Below are 18,087 nucleotides of genomic sequence, written 5' to 3' on the forward strand. Positions count from 1 at the left end.
GGTATTATCTGGACTGCGGGAGCTATAAATCCATACAAACCAGATGTGAACTTGACAGCCCTGCTGCCTACTGCCAGGGGCCAGATCAGCACCCTCTCTGTTAGCACTTCTCTTCCCAGTGCTGTTGCCCAGTGCTTGCCAGGACATGTAGTAACATTCCTTTTTTTCAAGTCTGAATGGTCTGGAAGCAGAATGAAGTTACAGTAATGGCAGTGAATTTTGGACATTGAAATAAGAGAATGACTAATCCAGATAGACAAGACTTGATTTTATTAATAAAATTTGTATTTTCCTCTTTGAGGTGACAGTTACAAACTTTGGTTCAAAAATAAAAGAAAATATGAACAGCAAGAAGTTGACTTTTGGAATCTCACTTTTACATGTATAAACGTGCATAAGAAAATACCAGTTGGAAACGAGCCAGCAGAAGCTAGTACTATTTAATTTAACAATTTATAAGAAATAGAAACAAACATTTCTTTTCAAGTCTTACATATATTATGAAAAATAATTACAAAAGGATTTGTGTTGTAAAGCTAAAATGTAATTTCTACTTCCAACTACCTGAATAAAATGTTCAGAGGGAAGGCCAAACCAATGTGTTTTTTTGGTGAGCTCTGAATAGTGAATTGTAAGGGTTTGGGTCAAAGACAGCTCTTTAGGAAGCAGTCCCTCGTATGTTGCTTAGCAACTGTGTAGAATCACATGACCTAGACATATTGCATCCCTGGCCTTCAGGTGGAGTAACAGGAAGAAAAATATTTCATATTAATGGGACGGGCAAATATTGTATAGACTATTCTGTGAAACTTTTAGTATCCAGCTCAGAAAGCAAACATCCATCATTGCTTACATAAACATCTAAGTAAACACTGCAAAAATCCATAAATAACTGTTTAGAATCCAGTTTTTATATTTATGTAGCCCAAATAAGCACAATGGAAACAAATCCAGATGAGATTTAAAAAAAAAAAAAAGGAAAGCTATATGACTAATTTATTTCACAGATTTTTAACTGTTCTCTTACACAGAAGTTTGTTTTTTTCTTACATATTTTCCCCACCCAAAAATATAAACTTGTTTATTTTAGGTATATACAGTTATCTTATGAAATTATGGAATTAGAATAGAAAATAAAAAGTCTGAGGTATAGCACCATGGAACACAGCACCTTTGAAGGTGCTTTCCTTTCATTTTCTAAATTCATTGTCACAGAGTGATATCAGCAGAAAAGAGTTGTTTGAGTGTGCTGCTCAAGATCTTCCAGTTTTGCCACCTTAAGTTTACTGGCGACTTCAAATAACAAAGCTCTTCAACAACAATATATACAAAGGGATTTTATTATTAATCAGAAATTGAATTGGCTTCACTGGCAATTACAGTTTTATTTTTTCAGAATACATACACAGTATTGACAATGTAGTTTTGTAATTGTAAAATAAGAGCCAGATGCAATTCAGAGACACATGCAAGTTTTGGAATGGACAGAGAAATCACAGTATAGTACTGTACATAGAATAATTACAGTTTATATTAAATACTTTCTTAACACCTCTTTGTTGTAATGGAAGGAGCACCATTGTCGTTGGTTTTTTACAGCACCAAAGGAATCCAAAGGGGGTGTTCCTGAAGTGAGCCCTATGTTGTCTGTCTGTGCCACAGCATCTTTGCAAAATAAGTTTAAGTCATGTGATTCTGGCCCTACAAGGGCAACGATTACTTTCTAGATAAGACATACATACACAGCAAGACATTTTCTATGCCATCCTTATTCAAAACTTGCATGTGGCATGAAGTGGGTTGGTAGCACCAAAGTGCAACATTTGTGTTGATCTGATTTTGTGTTAAGCTTAACCAAGGAAGCAGACAGGACCGACCTCAAATCCAAACTTCTGGTTCTGATCACCAAAGTCATTGATCATCACATCAACTATAGGCACTTGGTCTATTTTGGGCGTGTTGATTTCCAGCACCGTCTTTGCATAGCCCTTTCTTGACTGTTAAAAAAAGAAGAGAAAACCCTAAGCTGTTATAGATCTGAGCGGTTAACATGTACTGTAGATCTTCATAGTTTATCTCTGAAGTGTAGAATTTTTAAATTACTGCCCTGTCATGCATCAGATATTGCAAACTCTAAATCTTATATTGTCTTATGATTTCATTATAAAAATGTGACATGGAATGTTTTGATTTCAGATGGAGGATGACCCATAGTTTTTTTACATACTAAAGTAGGCCTACAAATGAAAAATAATCTAAGATATTTAATTTTTCTTAGAGAATTCTCAGTTCATGTCTATACTATTTAATAAACAATAATATTCTCACAGCAGTGCACGTTTTCCCTGTGGAAAAAAAAATTACTAATCAGTTCTGAAAGAGAAAAGATCCCCTTCTAAGAAGAAAGACTGTAACTATCTCAGAAAATATTAGAGCAGCTGTTTGGACAGGAAAGAAAGTTGTATTCTGACAGAGCTGCCAACTGCTGCACTTAGAAGCCAGCTTTGAAGGCACACCCTTGCTGCCTAAGGAAGGCTCTCCAGCTCCTCTATGTATCACTCAGCCCAGTCATCATGGAGTGCCATGATCAGCACTGCTCTTCCTTTAGATGGTCTCATATCTGCTGAGACCCCTTTCAGCTATACCAGGGTCTTGGAGTCCAGATGAGCATCCAAGTTAACAGATCTGAGTGTTCTCAGTTCAGTGACAGTTGCAACTTTCAGCTCTCTCTGGAGCTCTACATTTACTCTCTGTGGTTAACAAAGGTGAAATGAAAATACAAGGCACATAGAAAGGCTGACATGAAGCAGTTGTGTATTAGAATCTCACTGCTGAGGGGAGGTGCTTTGCACCTCCTGAGCTGCATCTCTGCCTCAGAGCCAGGTGTATATCCTGGCACTTTCAGGTCTCTAATTCTATATCTCTGACTTCTCAGAAACTGCCTTCAGAATGCTCCTATATCAAACACCAAAATAATGAGGCTTCGTCACTTGTTCCTTTGATGTTTTTGTTTCAAAGTGTTAAATAGAGACTCTTCTATTTCTTAAAAGTGGTAACAGCTGCTATGCCCACAGAGACCCTGAAAGAGAAGTGCTCAGAGAGCTGATGCATGTTTGGACACCTCTGGGGATTTTTACCTAAAGGAGGATTCGGACTGAAAATCCACAAACTTCACCTGGCTTTGAATATACAAAATGAGAAAAGGAAATACAAAGTCACATATGAAACTATTAAATTAATTCGCTATGTTTGGGTACATACATAGGACTTAATGCAATACATGTTTTTGCTGTATTCACTAAATATTCTATTTGTGTATACCTTGATTTCTAGTATGGATATATTCTGCTTATGGGCTGCCTTCTCTCATTATCTCTTTTTGCTTCTGCTCTTCCCTTATACTGTGCTCATACACAGTAGCAGATAGTCTAGTTTCAGCACAGTAGTGCTGACAGCCTCCATCCATTCCAAGTTTGTTCCATTTCTGCTGCTTGGCTTGTGGTTATTTCTTTTTTGGTACATAGGTGAAAATTAAATATGGAATGGTGTACTGTGGTTAAAAATCTACTCAAAGTCAGTATACGAGAAGTAGAGTGTTTACAAAGCTTTTCTCAGAAGAAAGCTGTGAAAAAATAATTTGTTTGATTTCTACTTTAAATGACAGGTTGGTTTTATAAAGACTCTTTGAAGCTCTACTTACTGCACAGCCATCATGGAGAGCTTTGATGTAAGGATTGTTGTCATAAGACATTTCTTCATCATTGGATCCTAAGAACCTTAGTGCTTTGTCATAGCTGTCAGAGGGTGCGTCGTGCCAGGCTACAGACTGGTGACAGTTGTAAGTGAAATTTTGTCTGGCAGAGGCACTCAGTAGTTTAAGGAATGTCATTTGGACCATATTAATGGAATTGCCTTCAACATCCAAATAGGAAAGCTGGAAAATATAAGAAGTTAGATGAATATTTATCTGTTTTCTTTGGTACAATGCAAACCAAAATTATTGTTGGCAAAAGAGAACCACATAACTGTCCTTAATTAAAAAATCAACCAACACATAACATTTTATGACGTTTTAAAGGTCAATACAGCTATGATTCAGTAAATAAATTTTCATGATGTAGTAGTATATTTAGGATGAAGAGCTACATATTTTAGCTTCGTTCTACTGGGAAAGACATAATTACTCCTACCTTATAGTGTAAAGCAGCAGAATCTCTTTAGGAATCTGCTTTTAGTTAATCATGAAGTTATGTCAGCCCACAGCCTCACCTTTGCACACTCAGTATATTTCCAGTTACCTAGACTGGGGTGGGGGATCTGTGCTCCAGCTTCTTTCCTAAGGTTCAGTGGTGAGGTCAGAGGCCAGATCCTCACCACCGGCTGGGCAGGTGACCATTGGGATCACTGTGGGACAATACAGACCAGGCTTCTGCTGCCCAGTGGCAAGAGGCCACATAGCTGCTGTAATATTTAGGGCAAAAGGGCTGGGGGTCTTTTCATTATATAAATATTTATAAAATCCCTGGGATTTGCTGATCACTGACAACATGTACCTGATTTATGAATACAGTTATATTGCAGTGACAACTTACAAGTTTGCCTCGCTTAAATTCACTAAACCAAGATCCTGGATTCTCCTTTGGCCACGATGAAATTCTAACCTGTGTGGTCAAGCAGCAGAGACAGAAGTATTTGAAACATATGTTAACAGATATGAAGGTTTTACATGAATTGGGACAAACTTCACACCAGATAATAAAGAATGGTTCTTTCTGCAATCTCAGCCACTTTAAAGGTTAAAAATAGGATGTTTTTCTTGTAGAGAATGCCTTCAAATTAGTGACTTCAAATAGAATCCAAGAGAGAGTTCTATTTGAGGGAGATGGTTGTCATCTGTTAAGATTCAGGTAAACTGCTGGTAAAAATTGTTGCTGTGAAGTGTCTAAATGACTTTTCACTGGTGCTGATGCTGATAGATTTCTGTCATTCAAGCAGGCTTTTAGAAAGCCTTTCTCTGCACCATATGCCCCAGCAGATGTAATCTATAACAGTGAGTAAGGACACTGTTAATGAAGTCTTTTACATCTACTTTGCATAGGAATAAATGAATAGATATAAATGAGCCCACAGGAGAAACACAGTGAGGTTTAGCTTTTAGGTAACAAATACTAGATCATGTACTGTAAGTGGCTGCTCAGCTGTGTTGCATTCTGAAATGTAGTGAAATGTTAGCAAGCAGGTGCATAGATTCCACATCTGAGAGTGCAAATGGTATTTGTTAACTCTATGTACCATTTTACTGCTCCATTCATGTATACGCAAATGTAAATGTAATTAGAAAGACAGATACATGAAAACGTGACAATGTAATTATCCTGTTTAGTTCAACATTGCAACTGCACAGTAGGAACTGTCAACAGCCAACTGAAAACACAGATTGGTACTTACTCCTTCAGATTTCTTATCTGGGTAGATGCAAGTTTCCCCACCTGCTGTGAAATTGCAGTATACTTTGAAGGAATCTCCGGAACAGCCCTGGTTAGGATCAATCCAATATTCCCCTAAGACAAATGGGAAAACATTTGGCTTATACAGTAGAAATAATATTCAGAAGACCAAGCTTTACTGCTACCTAATGGTCCTCCAAAGTTCATAGGAAAGTTATTTTATCTGAATGGTTTTGGCCAGGGAGCAAAATCTGGAGTGATTTGCATCCTTATCTGCATGAAAAGGTGTCTGCACAGGGCTTGGTGGGGTTGTAGCTGGCACAAGCACCTAAAGTTTCCACTGAGAGGGATACATCTCAAGCAAAGACTTTTTTACTCCTGGGTTATGAAGCTGCAACACCAGTGAAGGCTGGGCATGAAAAGAGCTGCAGCCCATCCAAGCTCCATTCAAAGTCAGTGCTTTTTAAAATCTGCTATTCTAATTAAAGTGATGATTTCTGTGATGTGGGGTCTTATCTCCAGATGTTTCACAGACAGGGCAGCAAATGACTTTCTGACAACTACAATTCTAATCCAGTTTCAAACAAATAGAGGAGGTTTCAAAGAGAAATGGCAAATCCTTTCACCAGTTGTGTCTTCTTAATATAGGGCATAGACAAAGAATTTATGGGATTTAACAATTCTGTTGATTTAGGCTGTATATTGAAAAGAGTCTTTCATTTCTATAAGCTTACCCCTGGAGAATTTTGTATTTTAATGAATGCAATGTCTTTTATTTTAACTAAAATAAGATTACTTTTTATATGAAGAAAGCTCTAAAGAAGAAGCAAATACTGGTAAATGAAGAAAGTGGATGTGTTCTGTAAAAAACATTCCTTATTATGGAGGGTGCTGAACTGTAAAATATGTACTTTTCATATAGCACATACACTGCTTAACTACTCCTCAAGGCAACCATCTTTCTTATCTATCTAGAGTGAAAGCAGTAAAATATTATTAAACTGTCAAAATCTATTTTTCCTCCCATTTAAAAGCAGAAAAATATTGCTTTGAACTGGGAGAAATATCCATTGCAATTGAAAAAATTATGAAAGGATGAAAATTTAGTGAAGGCTGGCTTTCATTTAAACCTTTTCAGAGGGGTAAAATTATTTAGAAAAAAAACCAACAAAGAATAATAAAATCAAGATAGTTCTTAGGAACACTGTTTCTCTTCATATGACTTTGCATTTTATTATGCTACTACTTGGTAGCATTGAACAGTATCAAAGAAACTTCCATGCCTCTTTGCTGGCTGTTCTAGAAAAAACAGTGCTGATGCAGTAGAGAAAATTATTGCTTCTAGGGGTAAAAGACCAGTAAAGTTTTTGAGTCATAATTGAATAGAAATCTCATATAATACCAATGCTGTTTCATATTATTATTCTAAGCTCTTTCATCACACTCTTGTTTTGATTGTCCTGGAAATGCAAGGCCCACCTTTCAAAACAACAACTGCTTTTATTCATCACTTTAAAAGATTTTAATTTGAAAACCAGATCAAGTTATGTATTTAAAGAACTTTGGCTCTTACCAAGAGAACATCTTTTACATTTTCTAAACTTTTCTGCCTGTAAAAATAGATTCAATGAGACTGTATTTGTTGAGCAACTGTATTAGCCATCTACCAATAAGGCATTATCCTGCCAAAGCACCCTGGCAGACCCTAAGCTCAGTTGTGTGTGGCTGTGCCATGCAATATGAACGCACCATCTGGGAAGTCCGGGTGGCAGAGCTGCAAATCTTTGCAGGTCCGGGCTGGGTTATTCTGAGTGCCCATGGGAAACTTCATGTGCTCAATGTCTTGCTTCAGTGAATTCAGCGAACCAAAGATCTCCTCCATGCCATCGGAATAATCCAGAATATTATCACCAGCATCAGATAACATATAGTCAGGAGATCTTCTTGTCTTCTTGGGTGACTGGATTGGCAGTGGCTGGATAACCTCACCTGGAGGACCCTAAGTGGAAAAAAACATTTCTGATTTTATCTTTCTGTTAGTTTTTCAGCAGAGAAAGACCACAGAATGTGGGTTGGAGATGCTTTGAATAAGCTTTCTTCAAGGTGTTTATTTCTTTATTTCACCATTTTTCCTTTAGTTTCATACCTATGTGCATTGATTTACTTGCAAAAAAAAACCAAACAAAAAAAACCATTGTAAAAGGCCAAACCACTGTTGTGCTCTAAACTCTTTTCACTGCATTGCTTTTTGGGGAAGTGTGTGTTGCCCTCACACAAGTGACATGCAGAACTGACTCACAGTTGCCTCTATATCCCTGTTGATTCCCTCAAGCACAGACATATTCTATGAAAATGGAAAACTGTGGATGTTTCCTATGATAAAACTATGGAAAATTCCACTTGGGGGGTCCAGGAAACAATATTTAATTTCAAGAAATTGAAACACTTCATTCAGGTTTGGACTCTTCATTTTAGGTTGTTATGATATATAAAAGAAATATGGAAACAGAAGAGTATCATCATGGGAAACCAGTAGAATTCTGTTTTCTGTGTTTTAATATAACATATTGAATACTTACTGCATGAGGGATTTCTTTGTGGGGGGTTTATAGGGGTTTTTTTTGGGTGGTTTTTTTTTTTTTAAATTTTTTAATTTTTAAATTTTTTAAAATTTTTTTATTTGTTTTAAGTTTCTATTGGCTTTTTCAATGCAGATATGTATTTCTGTGCCTGGTGGACCTGTGTTTCTTGAAAAATGCATTTTCAAACAATCATTCATATTTTAGTTCCCAAATGCTGTCTTCTACACTTGTCAAAAGAAGTTCATCATGCCAGTGTAATGCAAGATAAGAATTCTTACTTACTGGAGGGCCAGGTGGACCAGGTAAGCCACTATCACCCTTCTGACCTGCAGGACCCTACAAAGCAATGAGAGAAGTGCAGTGTTGACCATGCTACACAGTGTTTAAAAATAACACACACAGAAGCTGAGGAAAAGAACAAAAAGTGTATAGGAGAATTACTCACACTGGATCCTTTGGAACCTTTTGGACCCTGGGGACCCTATGGGCAAGAACATATAATTCTGGTTGGTGTGTATTGCACACAACATGGGGGTGGTTTGAACAGGAGGGCTGGATGAAATTACTTACAGGTAATCCAGGAGGACCAGGGGGTCCAAGTGGACCAGCAGGACCAGAAATTCCCTAAAAAAGAGTAAGACAATAAGCACAGAACAAAAATATTCTACATCGTGGACTGTGCTAAAAAATCATAAGTATGAAACAGGTAGCCCCATTAAGTGTCCAGCCGTGATGAGTTTTGAGTCAGGCCATTTGCTAGAGGCCAAAATAGTTGGCAAGTTTAAAACACTATGTGACAATCTGAGTTGCTTGTAGTTACAAAGTCAGTTACACTGGCTGCCGTGCATTGTCACAGCTGTGTTCCTCTTCAGACTGGATTGGAAACCTCGCATTTTACACAGTGCCTTAAAAACATGGCATAGTAACTAGAAGAGCGGGAGCTACTTTGGGTAATACAATTAGTAAATGTGATGAGATTGCTGCTGCTACTTTTATCTTGTTGCTCACTTGTGTTATGTGTGCATGTTAGGATGTATGTGTTTCGTTCATTTCCTCAAACACTCTATAATCTCATTTTAAGATGTTTCATTTTGCTGTGGTTGTACAATGCCTAAGAAAGTTTTAACCTTTTGCAGGAGACTCTGGGTGGCAAATGTTTATAACAACTTTATGTCTTTCAAGAGAAAGCCTGGAATATGTAATCCTTGCTTGTGTGGAACTTAAATGGAAACACAAGTATGTTGTACTCACTGCATCACCCTTGGCTCCAGGAGATCCCTGTGGGCCAGGAAGACCCCTATCACCCTTTTCACCCTGTTCTCCTGGAGGTCCAATCAGGCCAATCAAACCAGGATGTCCCTAAACAAGATTTAAGAAAATATAGTTAAAACTCAATATACATTAAAGTAACTGTGTTTTGCAAATACATTAATTAGACCTTGCACATGTTACCACTGTTGCTTGTCAACAATCAACCTGAAAGCGAATTATTCTAAAAGCATATTTATTGTTGTTAGGTGGTCTTTTAAACTAAGATTATTTGCAAGTTGTGACTGCTTATTCAGTGAAAGATCTAAGTGCAAGGTAGTCCTCACTGAAACTTATACAGAAATCATAGTACCCCTGGGTACACATTTCATACCAGTTTTCACATTAGATGGTATCAGCATCTCACAGAGTTCCACATGTGATATGGCTGTATAATCAGCTGATCCAAGCACATAAAAAAACCCTGCAGTTCACAAGGTACAGTCGTATTCATGTCCCTTTCCCTACACCTTTTCTCTGATACACAAGCAATCAATATATTGTTGGGACTCCATAGGAAAATGCTATCCCAGGTGTCTCAATCCATTATTTCAAAATAAAATATTATAGCTGTTAAATATTTATATTTTGCTCTTTTAAAATAAAAATCTCCAATTCCTGTTATTTCTACTTTGTTCTTGTAAATCTGGCAGTTCCCTTTCCATCAATCTCTTTGGGATTTTCATTGCAGGGATCACGTGGTCAATAGATTATCACACAGGCAGTAATCTTTTTCTTTCTAGGTATTTCCAGGGTATCAGATATGGCTTAAAACTTCATGATTACTATTAAGACTGTGGGAAGCTGTTTGATAGGCATGGTATGATGCCTTGCTGATACAAACTCTACTGCTTCTTTCTGCTAATTTTATGCAGACTTTTAGATTGGGCTGAAGTTACAAAGACACAACCAATTAGCAAAGCATACCTTCTCTCCTTTGGAGCCTGGATCTCCTTTCAGTCCAGGCAAGCCTGGTGGGCCCTATATAAATCAAGGGAAGTAATGTTAACATAAGTTTTAGCATCCTGCTCAGATCATGTTTTCTTGAAATGTTATTAAAGGCAGTGCAAATCAAAGTAAAAATTCAGTGGTTAATAGTTGTGATTGATGACATGATTAGAGCCCAAGATGAAGTTGAAATATATGTTTAAAAAGTCATAATGATGCTACAGGGGTATTTAAATTACTTTATAATTAGAAATCTATAAAGAGTTGTATGAATAGAAATCTGTGAAGCAGAGGGTCAAATAAATTAATGATTTGAGAAATATTTAGATTTTATAAGAATGGAAATTCTGGTTTTGTGTAATTTGTACAGGATGAGGTAGAAAATGCTGACCATGCAGTGCCTATGCAAAAGACATGAATTTTCAGAGGCTGGTAATCTCACACTGCACATGTATACATGAGGTGTAGAGCTGCTACTCTAAATGTGTGTCCCCTCACTACTGCTCTGGTGGCAGTGGACAGGTTCTGATGTGGATAGCAGTGATAAGAGACCTTTTCCACCTGGCACATAATCAAAAGTGCCATAACATTTCACGTACAAAATATTACTCAGTGATCATGCTTTCCATCTCCAGGATATCACTAGATGCAAAAGCTTAGGCAAATACATAATTCATGAATGAAATGTGAAATTTTTAAGCTTTTGGAATGCAGAATCAGACTTTTCACCTGCAGTGTGTTGTGCTCTACTGCAAATCAGGTTTCATAGTCTCCTGATAGTAATTTCCTGTGGAGGATGGGAGGGGAAGGAGGGAAACCTAACCTCAGCAACTTTTACATACCAACTTTACTTTCTTAAGATCCAAAATTAAGTTGCAGCAATGTATTGAAAAGTTCTTGTTGAGCTGACAGGAAGTCTGTGCATTTGAGAACATATAGTTCATTAATATAGTCAGCTTCAGATTTGAACTGAAGATTTAACCTCTGAAATGTTAGAAGAGAGATCTTTTGGCGATGTATTTGGAGGCTTCTATGACATGTGTGGGAAAAGGATGCTCACCAGAGGTCCAGGAGGGCCATCCTGACCTGGTGCTCCAGGCATACCTTGTTCTCCCTAGAAAAACCAAAAAGCTTGCTTTACCAAAGTATATACAAGAAGAGCAACATTTAAAATATTATTAATTTCTCCCTTACTTACCACAGGGCCAGGAATGCCCCGGAGACCCTCTGGGCCAGGTTTTCCTGCAGGTCCCTGTGGACCAACTGGCCCTGTTTTTCCAGGAGCCCCTTCTGCACCAGGTTCACCCTAGAAGGAACAGACCAGGTCAGAGAGAGGGAGCTGGCTGAGTTTGGCACTGGAGGGATGTGCAAGAGGCAAAGTGGTTTTTAAAAGCCAGAGTTCTGCACAGGACAATTTCCTGAGTGAAATGTCTCTGGCTTCATAGAGAGATGTGGTGCCAGCAGAGCAGGCTCACCTTGCCTGTCACAGGTGAGCTGTGTTGGGCCTGCACTGCTGGCTCCACTCCATTACATATTGCTACTAATTCTGGGTCTGAATTTGGATTTTACAGTTTATCTATTATTACTTTGAAGAGTTGCACACTCTATGCATCATAAACAATTTACTTTTAATTCATAAATAGTTTATATTTCTATGCTTCAAAAAAAACGTCATTGTATTACCTTTGCACCTTTTTCACCTTGTCTGCCTTCAGCACCCGTTGCTCCAGGAGGTCCCTGTAAAATATGGACACTGAGCTCATAATCTCAGCTTTTTTCAAATATAACCAGTGAAAAGAATTCTGAAAGTGCAATTTCTACCATATTAATAAGTAGCAAATGCTTACAAAATAACATTAAATTTATTTTTTGACATTTTATTCCCAGGATAAAAAATATCAATCTGCCATATCAGCTCTTTCTTCCCTATAAAACTTCCTAGGTTTTTAGAATATCTAAAGGAATATATATGCCTAACACATATGACATGATGAGGTTCAAACCAAAGAATTAGCTTGGGAAAAAATCCCAGGTTATAAAAGGAAAAGGGCAATACTAATTTATATGTACAATAAGAATTAAACTTGCTTTGCATTGACTTCTATCTATTCACTGTAGTTTATCCACCAATTCCAAAAAGGCCTGTCTTCCTACAGTGCACAGAGTGGCAAATACTTCTTTATTCTCTGAGTCAGGGATGGGCTCAGTAAGGGGCCTGATTACATTTGGACAGCCAAAAATTGACATATTATCCACTAACTATGAAAGTGAAAAATAAAAAGACATTTTTCTCCTCCAAAACATCAAGGGCTGATTGCTAGGTTGGGTAATTAATATTCATAGTTCAGTTATGAACAGAAGCAGTGTCTAGAATCTAATGTACTCTTCTGAAAATGGTTCTCTTATATGCTTAGTTTAGAAAAGATGCACTCAAGATAATGGACCAACTGTTCTCCTGCAAGGTTATTTTTTAGCCTGGGAAATGTCTTTATTACAAGGAGCTATTTCTTGCCAGCCAATGAGCAGCTTAAAGGAAAATGAAAGAAAAGTGACCATGATCAAATGCTGTGATTTTGTGAATCTATATAAGACTCATCTGTTCATTAATGCAACAAGCATGTTATTATGTAAAAATTTTAAAAAAAAGTTCTAAAGACCAGTAATTAGAAAATTCATTCACTTCCATTTATTTACTGCTTTTTACTTTTTAACAATATATAGAAAAACAATGCAGGCTCCCTAAAGGTAAAGCACCAGAACACAATTTTAATTTTACAGATAAGAACTGTACTTCCAGTCAAGCATCTGCCTGTTTGCTTTGTGAGCTCAGGTCTTTGGATCAGTGTTTGACCTAAAGCCATTTTTTATACTAGAGCTGAATTTAACCCAAAATTTTTATAGCCTGATATATTTCACTATGCACTGCTACTGGCACATATCTTGAGAAACTCCACGAGTTTTAATTCTGGGAAATTTATATTCATTTTATAACTATTTACATAGAAGTATATTAAGATCATTCATTTGCTTCTGAAATTAGGCTTTCTCCAGGGTGACACTGAACATCTGCAGCACTGTATGAACCTTTTGGCCCACAGAAATAGTTCAGACTTTACATCAAAGATAATGCCAAATGAATTGAATTACCCACAGTGGACTTTAACCATTTGTTGTGGGTATTAACAGGTTTTTTCTTTGGTATTTTTAAGAGCTGTAAGAGGTAAAGGACTTATTTTTATTTCTTCAAAATACAGAGAAGCTTAAAAGCCCTGGGCCAAATGCTGAGTCTTTAAAACAGGAAGAATAATTTAAATCCCTGCTCTTTCAATAATAATTAGTAATGTCAGATTACTAAAAATATACCCCTTTGTGTAGGTTGTAATTTGTTGGGTGGATCACAGTTTGCAGTGATAACAAGAAAAATCAACAGGTACATAAATAAATTCAGAAACATTTTACAAACATGACTTTGTTTTCTTATTTAAAATTTAAATGCCCATTGTCTTTACTGCTTGAAAATTCCTTGTACTGAAGTTCCCACATGGATTATAATCCACCCTATCTAAGAAACTAAAAAAGGGTCGAATGTGGCAATTTGTATTTGAGAACTGTGGTCTTTCATAATCTAGAAATGCAGCTGCAGCATGAATTAATTAGCAGGGCTAAACCCACTGTGATGGCTAAAATACAAATACAATGAGTGATGAGTGCTAACCAGAGGGAGTGTTCACTATCAAACAGTGCCAAGGCTGCCCCAGGCACAGAGCTGCTGAAGGAGATGCTCCTTCGCACAGGCTGTGACTGCTGGCCTGGCACAGCCAGGGCTTCTGCAGAGACAAACTGGTGATTATTATTTATCTTACCTTCCTACACTGCCGTTGTTGGAGTGGCTGGGAAATTGTAACTGACAGAAAGGATCTCAGTAACAGTAATTTTACATTAATGCACGATTCTCCCCCTCGGCACCGCAGCTACCATGCTGATTTTTATGACCATTGCACTCTAAGTTTGGACATACTGCCTGATACATTTTATGAACCAAGAAGACAAAAGAAATCATGAAGAAACAAACTTTTTCTCAATTTTTGTTATGTGAACCTATTGAATATTTTTCTCTGCTCTTCCATATTTCATTAAAACAATTTAAAATGCTGTTTATAGCTGTCTGTCCTCTGACTTAAAGCATGATTTCCAACACAGAAAACCATTACTACATTTCATCAGCCTGTTGAGATAGGAACCTGGCATATTGTTAGTTGTTCTGTGCATTTGCAATCAAGAGAAAATCAGCTTAATTTTTAAGTGGTGAGTGCACCCTGCTGAGGCAGCATCATGCTGTAGCCAAAATGGAATGAAATCTCCTTCATAGAAACACTGCTTTTTCCCAAGTTACTCAAACATTGTATTTAAAGGCAACAGACCAAATAAACTTCTTCTCAATACAATGAGACTGGCTTTATTTCAGTATTGACATCTCTTATTTTAGTGGAAGCAGATGGTATGGCCTCCAGTGGAGAACAAAAATATATTAGTCTTGCACTTTAAATTCTAATATTTTTTGGTTGGTCTATGGAGCTTTATGTGTATGTGATGTGGACATATGATTGTCACTCCCAGAGAAAGCAGCCCAGCAGCAGATCCTAAAGCTCAAGAGCCTGGCACACTGAAGGAACACAGGCAAGGAGTGCTGTCTGTGCTGATTTGTATTGACTGCATGTTGATGTTAAGGACAAACGCTCTCTGATGGTGTCTTTTCTTCCTGCTTTTTTTAATATTTGTCAGACAGAAATCAATGAATTCAACCTAGAGATGTACTGTATGTTCATAGTACTGTATGGCAAACCAAAAAGAAGTCCCAAAAGTAAGAGCAAGGGATTAAATTTCGGAGAAATAATAGTAACAACGTAACTGTAGAGTGATTCAGTCTGTATCTCTATTTCTAGATAAGCAGGCACAATTACTGCAGTTACTTGCACCTTAATTACATTGATGTATAAAGCCTTCTGAGCATGCATTTTTCTGATCTGGTACATGCACAGATCATTTAAGAAGTCAGAATATGTAAAATAATAATTATGATTTAATGAAAATTTAAAAAAAAATCACTTTAAAAGACTTTATCTATTACTATGTCACAAAGGTCACCCTTTGTAGATTATGGTTTTAGCTTATGAGTTTCTTAGATACAATGGAGAAACAATTTATGTGCATGTCTTTCACTAGAATTTGCTTCCCAGGGGGAGCTGGGGAAACTTTGTAACTAAACAGAGATTGCTCCAAACTCTGATGCAGGGTAATAAACATGATTCAGAACATCGGGCAGTAAAACTGAGTTCAGGTCAGTTCTGAAACAGAATGGAAGAGGGGAATGAAAATGCTTAACAAAATAAATAAGGAGACTGCTGTTGAGGATTTCAAGAGACTTTAATTAAAAGTATGAATTCTGAGCTCTGCCAGCTCATTGTTTCAGAGACAGAAAAACAAAAAATGGGGTGGAATATTGCTTTGTAGTGGTATAGCCAGAGCTGCACCTCCCAGACAGCACTATTACTACTGAAATGGTATGTCCTTCTCAAGCCAAATGACAAGACTCTTGTTAGGGTGTTTTCTTGAATTTGATTCTACCATACAAGTGATGAAAACTAATGAAGGCATTTTTTCCTGCTACGTATGAAGCTTTCAGTCTTTAGCTGTTTCTTTCTAGTGTAACATCAGAATAATACAGATTCCCTACAAGTTGGAAACACTCTGGTGCTCAAGTAATGTAGAATCTGATTCTACAAAATATTTTCTTCAAAATTCAGCAATGGGATTACATTGCAATATCTAGCCATACATTCTCCCTAAATTGGAAACGTGTCAAATCACAGTTAACATGGAATTTGTGCTTCAAATTTCGGGTTTTTTGTCTAGGTACAATCAGACAGAATATAGCCCATCTGTGAGGAGTGAGCTATTGCCTTTCTGTATAATAAAGCAGGAAGTTTTAATTTGATGTTGAGCAAATATACTAATTGCTAATATTCAATCGAGCCATATTTCAGTTCTAGTGATAAGGTTGCTGATGCTACCATAATCATTTACAATATTATAAATACTTTGTGTGTTGGTGGAGCAAATAGATTACTGTATAAAATAATTAAAACTGATCAGGCTTGTCAGCTCACTCAAGCCCATTAAACAAAGCAATTTAACATATTTGGCTAAATAATTTTCATCTTACATTTAATAATGCCACTTCTCCTATTTTTTTAAATGTAAAAACTGCATGTAATTGGCATCTAAAGCAGACCTTAGGGTTGACGCACCTACTACAGTTCTGTGAGTGCAACATCATTTACTGGGTTTGATTAGCTATATTTGTAAAGCCTGTAAACCTTCAAAGGCTTTAGAAATAATGGAATAGCTTCGTAAGTTACAGAAATGTCTGCCTGTTGTTACAAAATGTTAATTTTGTATGCAGAGGAGATTACACAGTTTTGCACAATAGCTGCATTGAAATTATTTTATTTCCAAGACTAAAGACACCAACTCAGACACATTCTCCCTGCTCCCTGATAGCAGTCATGTGCCTAAAGATGATGTCTGCTATTACTGTCGTAACAACTCACTCCTGCTAGCAGACTAATTGAGTAGACACTGAATTCTTGAGTGAAAAGAAAAAGCACATTTATGCAATTCCCTATTTTTGTTCTAATATTCCACGTTAGCCATGTTAAAGAGCTTTCTCTGCTATTTCTATTTTTTCATTTCCCTCATTACATTACTTAAAAGAAATTACAAACGTCATGTATGAGTGTCACAGCACGGAACAAGAAGCTGAAATTCTCTAGGACATGGTGTCTCAGAAAGAGAAGTGTACAAGGGAACATGAGAAATTCCTTACTCTTTTCCCAGGAGGACCAGGTGGGCCAGCTTCACCTGAAGGACCTGGTGGACCCTGCAACAGAAAATTATAAACTCAGCAGTAATAAAGGATCAATTTCTCATCTTCATTAAATACCACAGACATCTGCCATGTGTTAGCCCCTTCCAATGGACAGAATCTAGAGAAATAGAAGAATTAGAAGAACTTTGATGCTTAATATGGCTCAGATACTGCTTAACATCTTGGCTTAATTTCATCAGTTCAGCTAATGAAGATTATTTGGCTGCAGCATTTCTTTCTTAGGCTCAGAGCTGCTCTAATTTTAGTGCTCCTCAGCAGCTCCAGCACAAATCTTTTAACACATCACTACTTCTAAAAGAAATTGAGCTCTTGCTCAATTGTGTTACTGTAATATGGGCAGTTCTACATCTGCAAGGAAATAAATAGTTATTTTTCAATATAATAGAAAAAGCATCCACTTCGAAAATATTTTTAAGAGTGTGGCTGCATAGAAGGCACTGATTTGGGAAAAGATACTTTCTTATCATCAGAGAGAACATGAAGGTGACATAAAATGAGAAAAAAATCTTACAGGTTGACCAGGATCACCATCTTCACCCTTCTCTCCACCAACACCATCCTGACCCTACAGAATTCAAGGAAAATAAACAAAAATAAAAATTCAGCTAATTTAAGTCACTAACTCTCATATATATATATATATATATATATATATATATATATATATATATATAAAAGAGCACTATTTTTCTACAGAGCGTTTTCCCAAGAACATTAGTTTTCAAAAGTTTTTAAAGATTTTTAAACATTTTTAAGCCTTAAGAACTATGTGAACAAAGAAGCAACAAATCTTATGGGCAAGAGCTTATCCCCAGCCAAGAAAGAGAAAGGGTCAACTAGAATTAAGTGCAAA

At 36.9% G+C, this 18,087-nt stretch overlaps 1 protein-coding gene across 4 annotated transcripts in view; it reads right to left on the reverse strand.

The window, feature by feature from the left end:
- Window positions 1-247: 247 nt before the first annotated feature.
- Window positions 248-18,087, reverse strand: part of COL11A1 (collagen type XI alpha 1 chain) — a 133,070-nt gene continuing 115,230 nt past the window's right edge. For 3 of the 4 annotated variants that reach the window (XM_010409233.4, XM_039555961.1, XM_010409232.4), the window contains 15 exons: window positions 17,746-17,799; window positions 17,172-17,225; window positions 11,969-12,022; window positions 11,484-11,591; window positions 11,346-11,399; window positions 10,265-10,318; window positions 9,281-9,388; window positions 8,600-8,653; window positions 8,475-8,510; window positions 8,312-8,365; window positions 7,197-7,446; window positions 5,449-5,561; window positions 4,593-4,661; window positions 3,701-3,934; window positions 248-1,997 (listed from right to left, as the gene is read on the reverse strand). In XM_010409233.4, the coding sequence (XP_010407535.2) occupies window positions 1,851-1,997; window positions 3,701-3,934; window positions 4,593-4,661; window positions 5,449-5,561; window positions 7,197-7,446; window positions 8,312-8,365; window positions 8,475-8,510; window positions 8,600-8,653; window positions 9,281-9,388; window positions 10,265-10,318; window positions 11,346-11,399; window positions 11,484-11,591; window positions 11,969-12,022; window positions 17,172-17,225; window positions 17,746-17,799 (1,443 nt within the window). In that variant the 3' untranslated portion in view covers window positions 248-1,850. The remainder of the gene's footprint in view (window positions 1,998-3,700; window positions 3,935-4,592; window positions 4,662-5,448; window positions 5,562-7,196; window positions 7,447-8,311; window positions 8,366-8,474; window positions 8,511-8,599; window positions 8,654-9,280; window positions 9,389-10,264; window positions 10,319-11,345; window positions 11,400-11,483; window positions 11,592-11,968; window positions 12,023-17,171; window positions 17,226-17,745; window positions 17,800-18,087) is intronic. The other variant, XM_019291622.2, reaches the window with a different exon arrangement.

The sequence above is a fragment of the Corvus cornix genome, chromosome 8, assembly GCF_000738735.6.
Source record: "Corvus cornix cornix isolate S_Up_H32 chromosome 8, ASM73873v5, whole genome shotgun sequence".
NCBI lineage: Eukaryota > Metazoa > Chordata > Aves > Passeriformes > Corvidae > Corvus > Corvus cornix.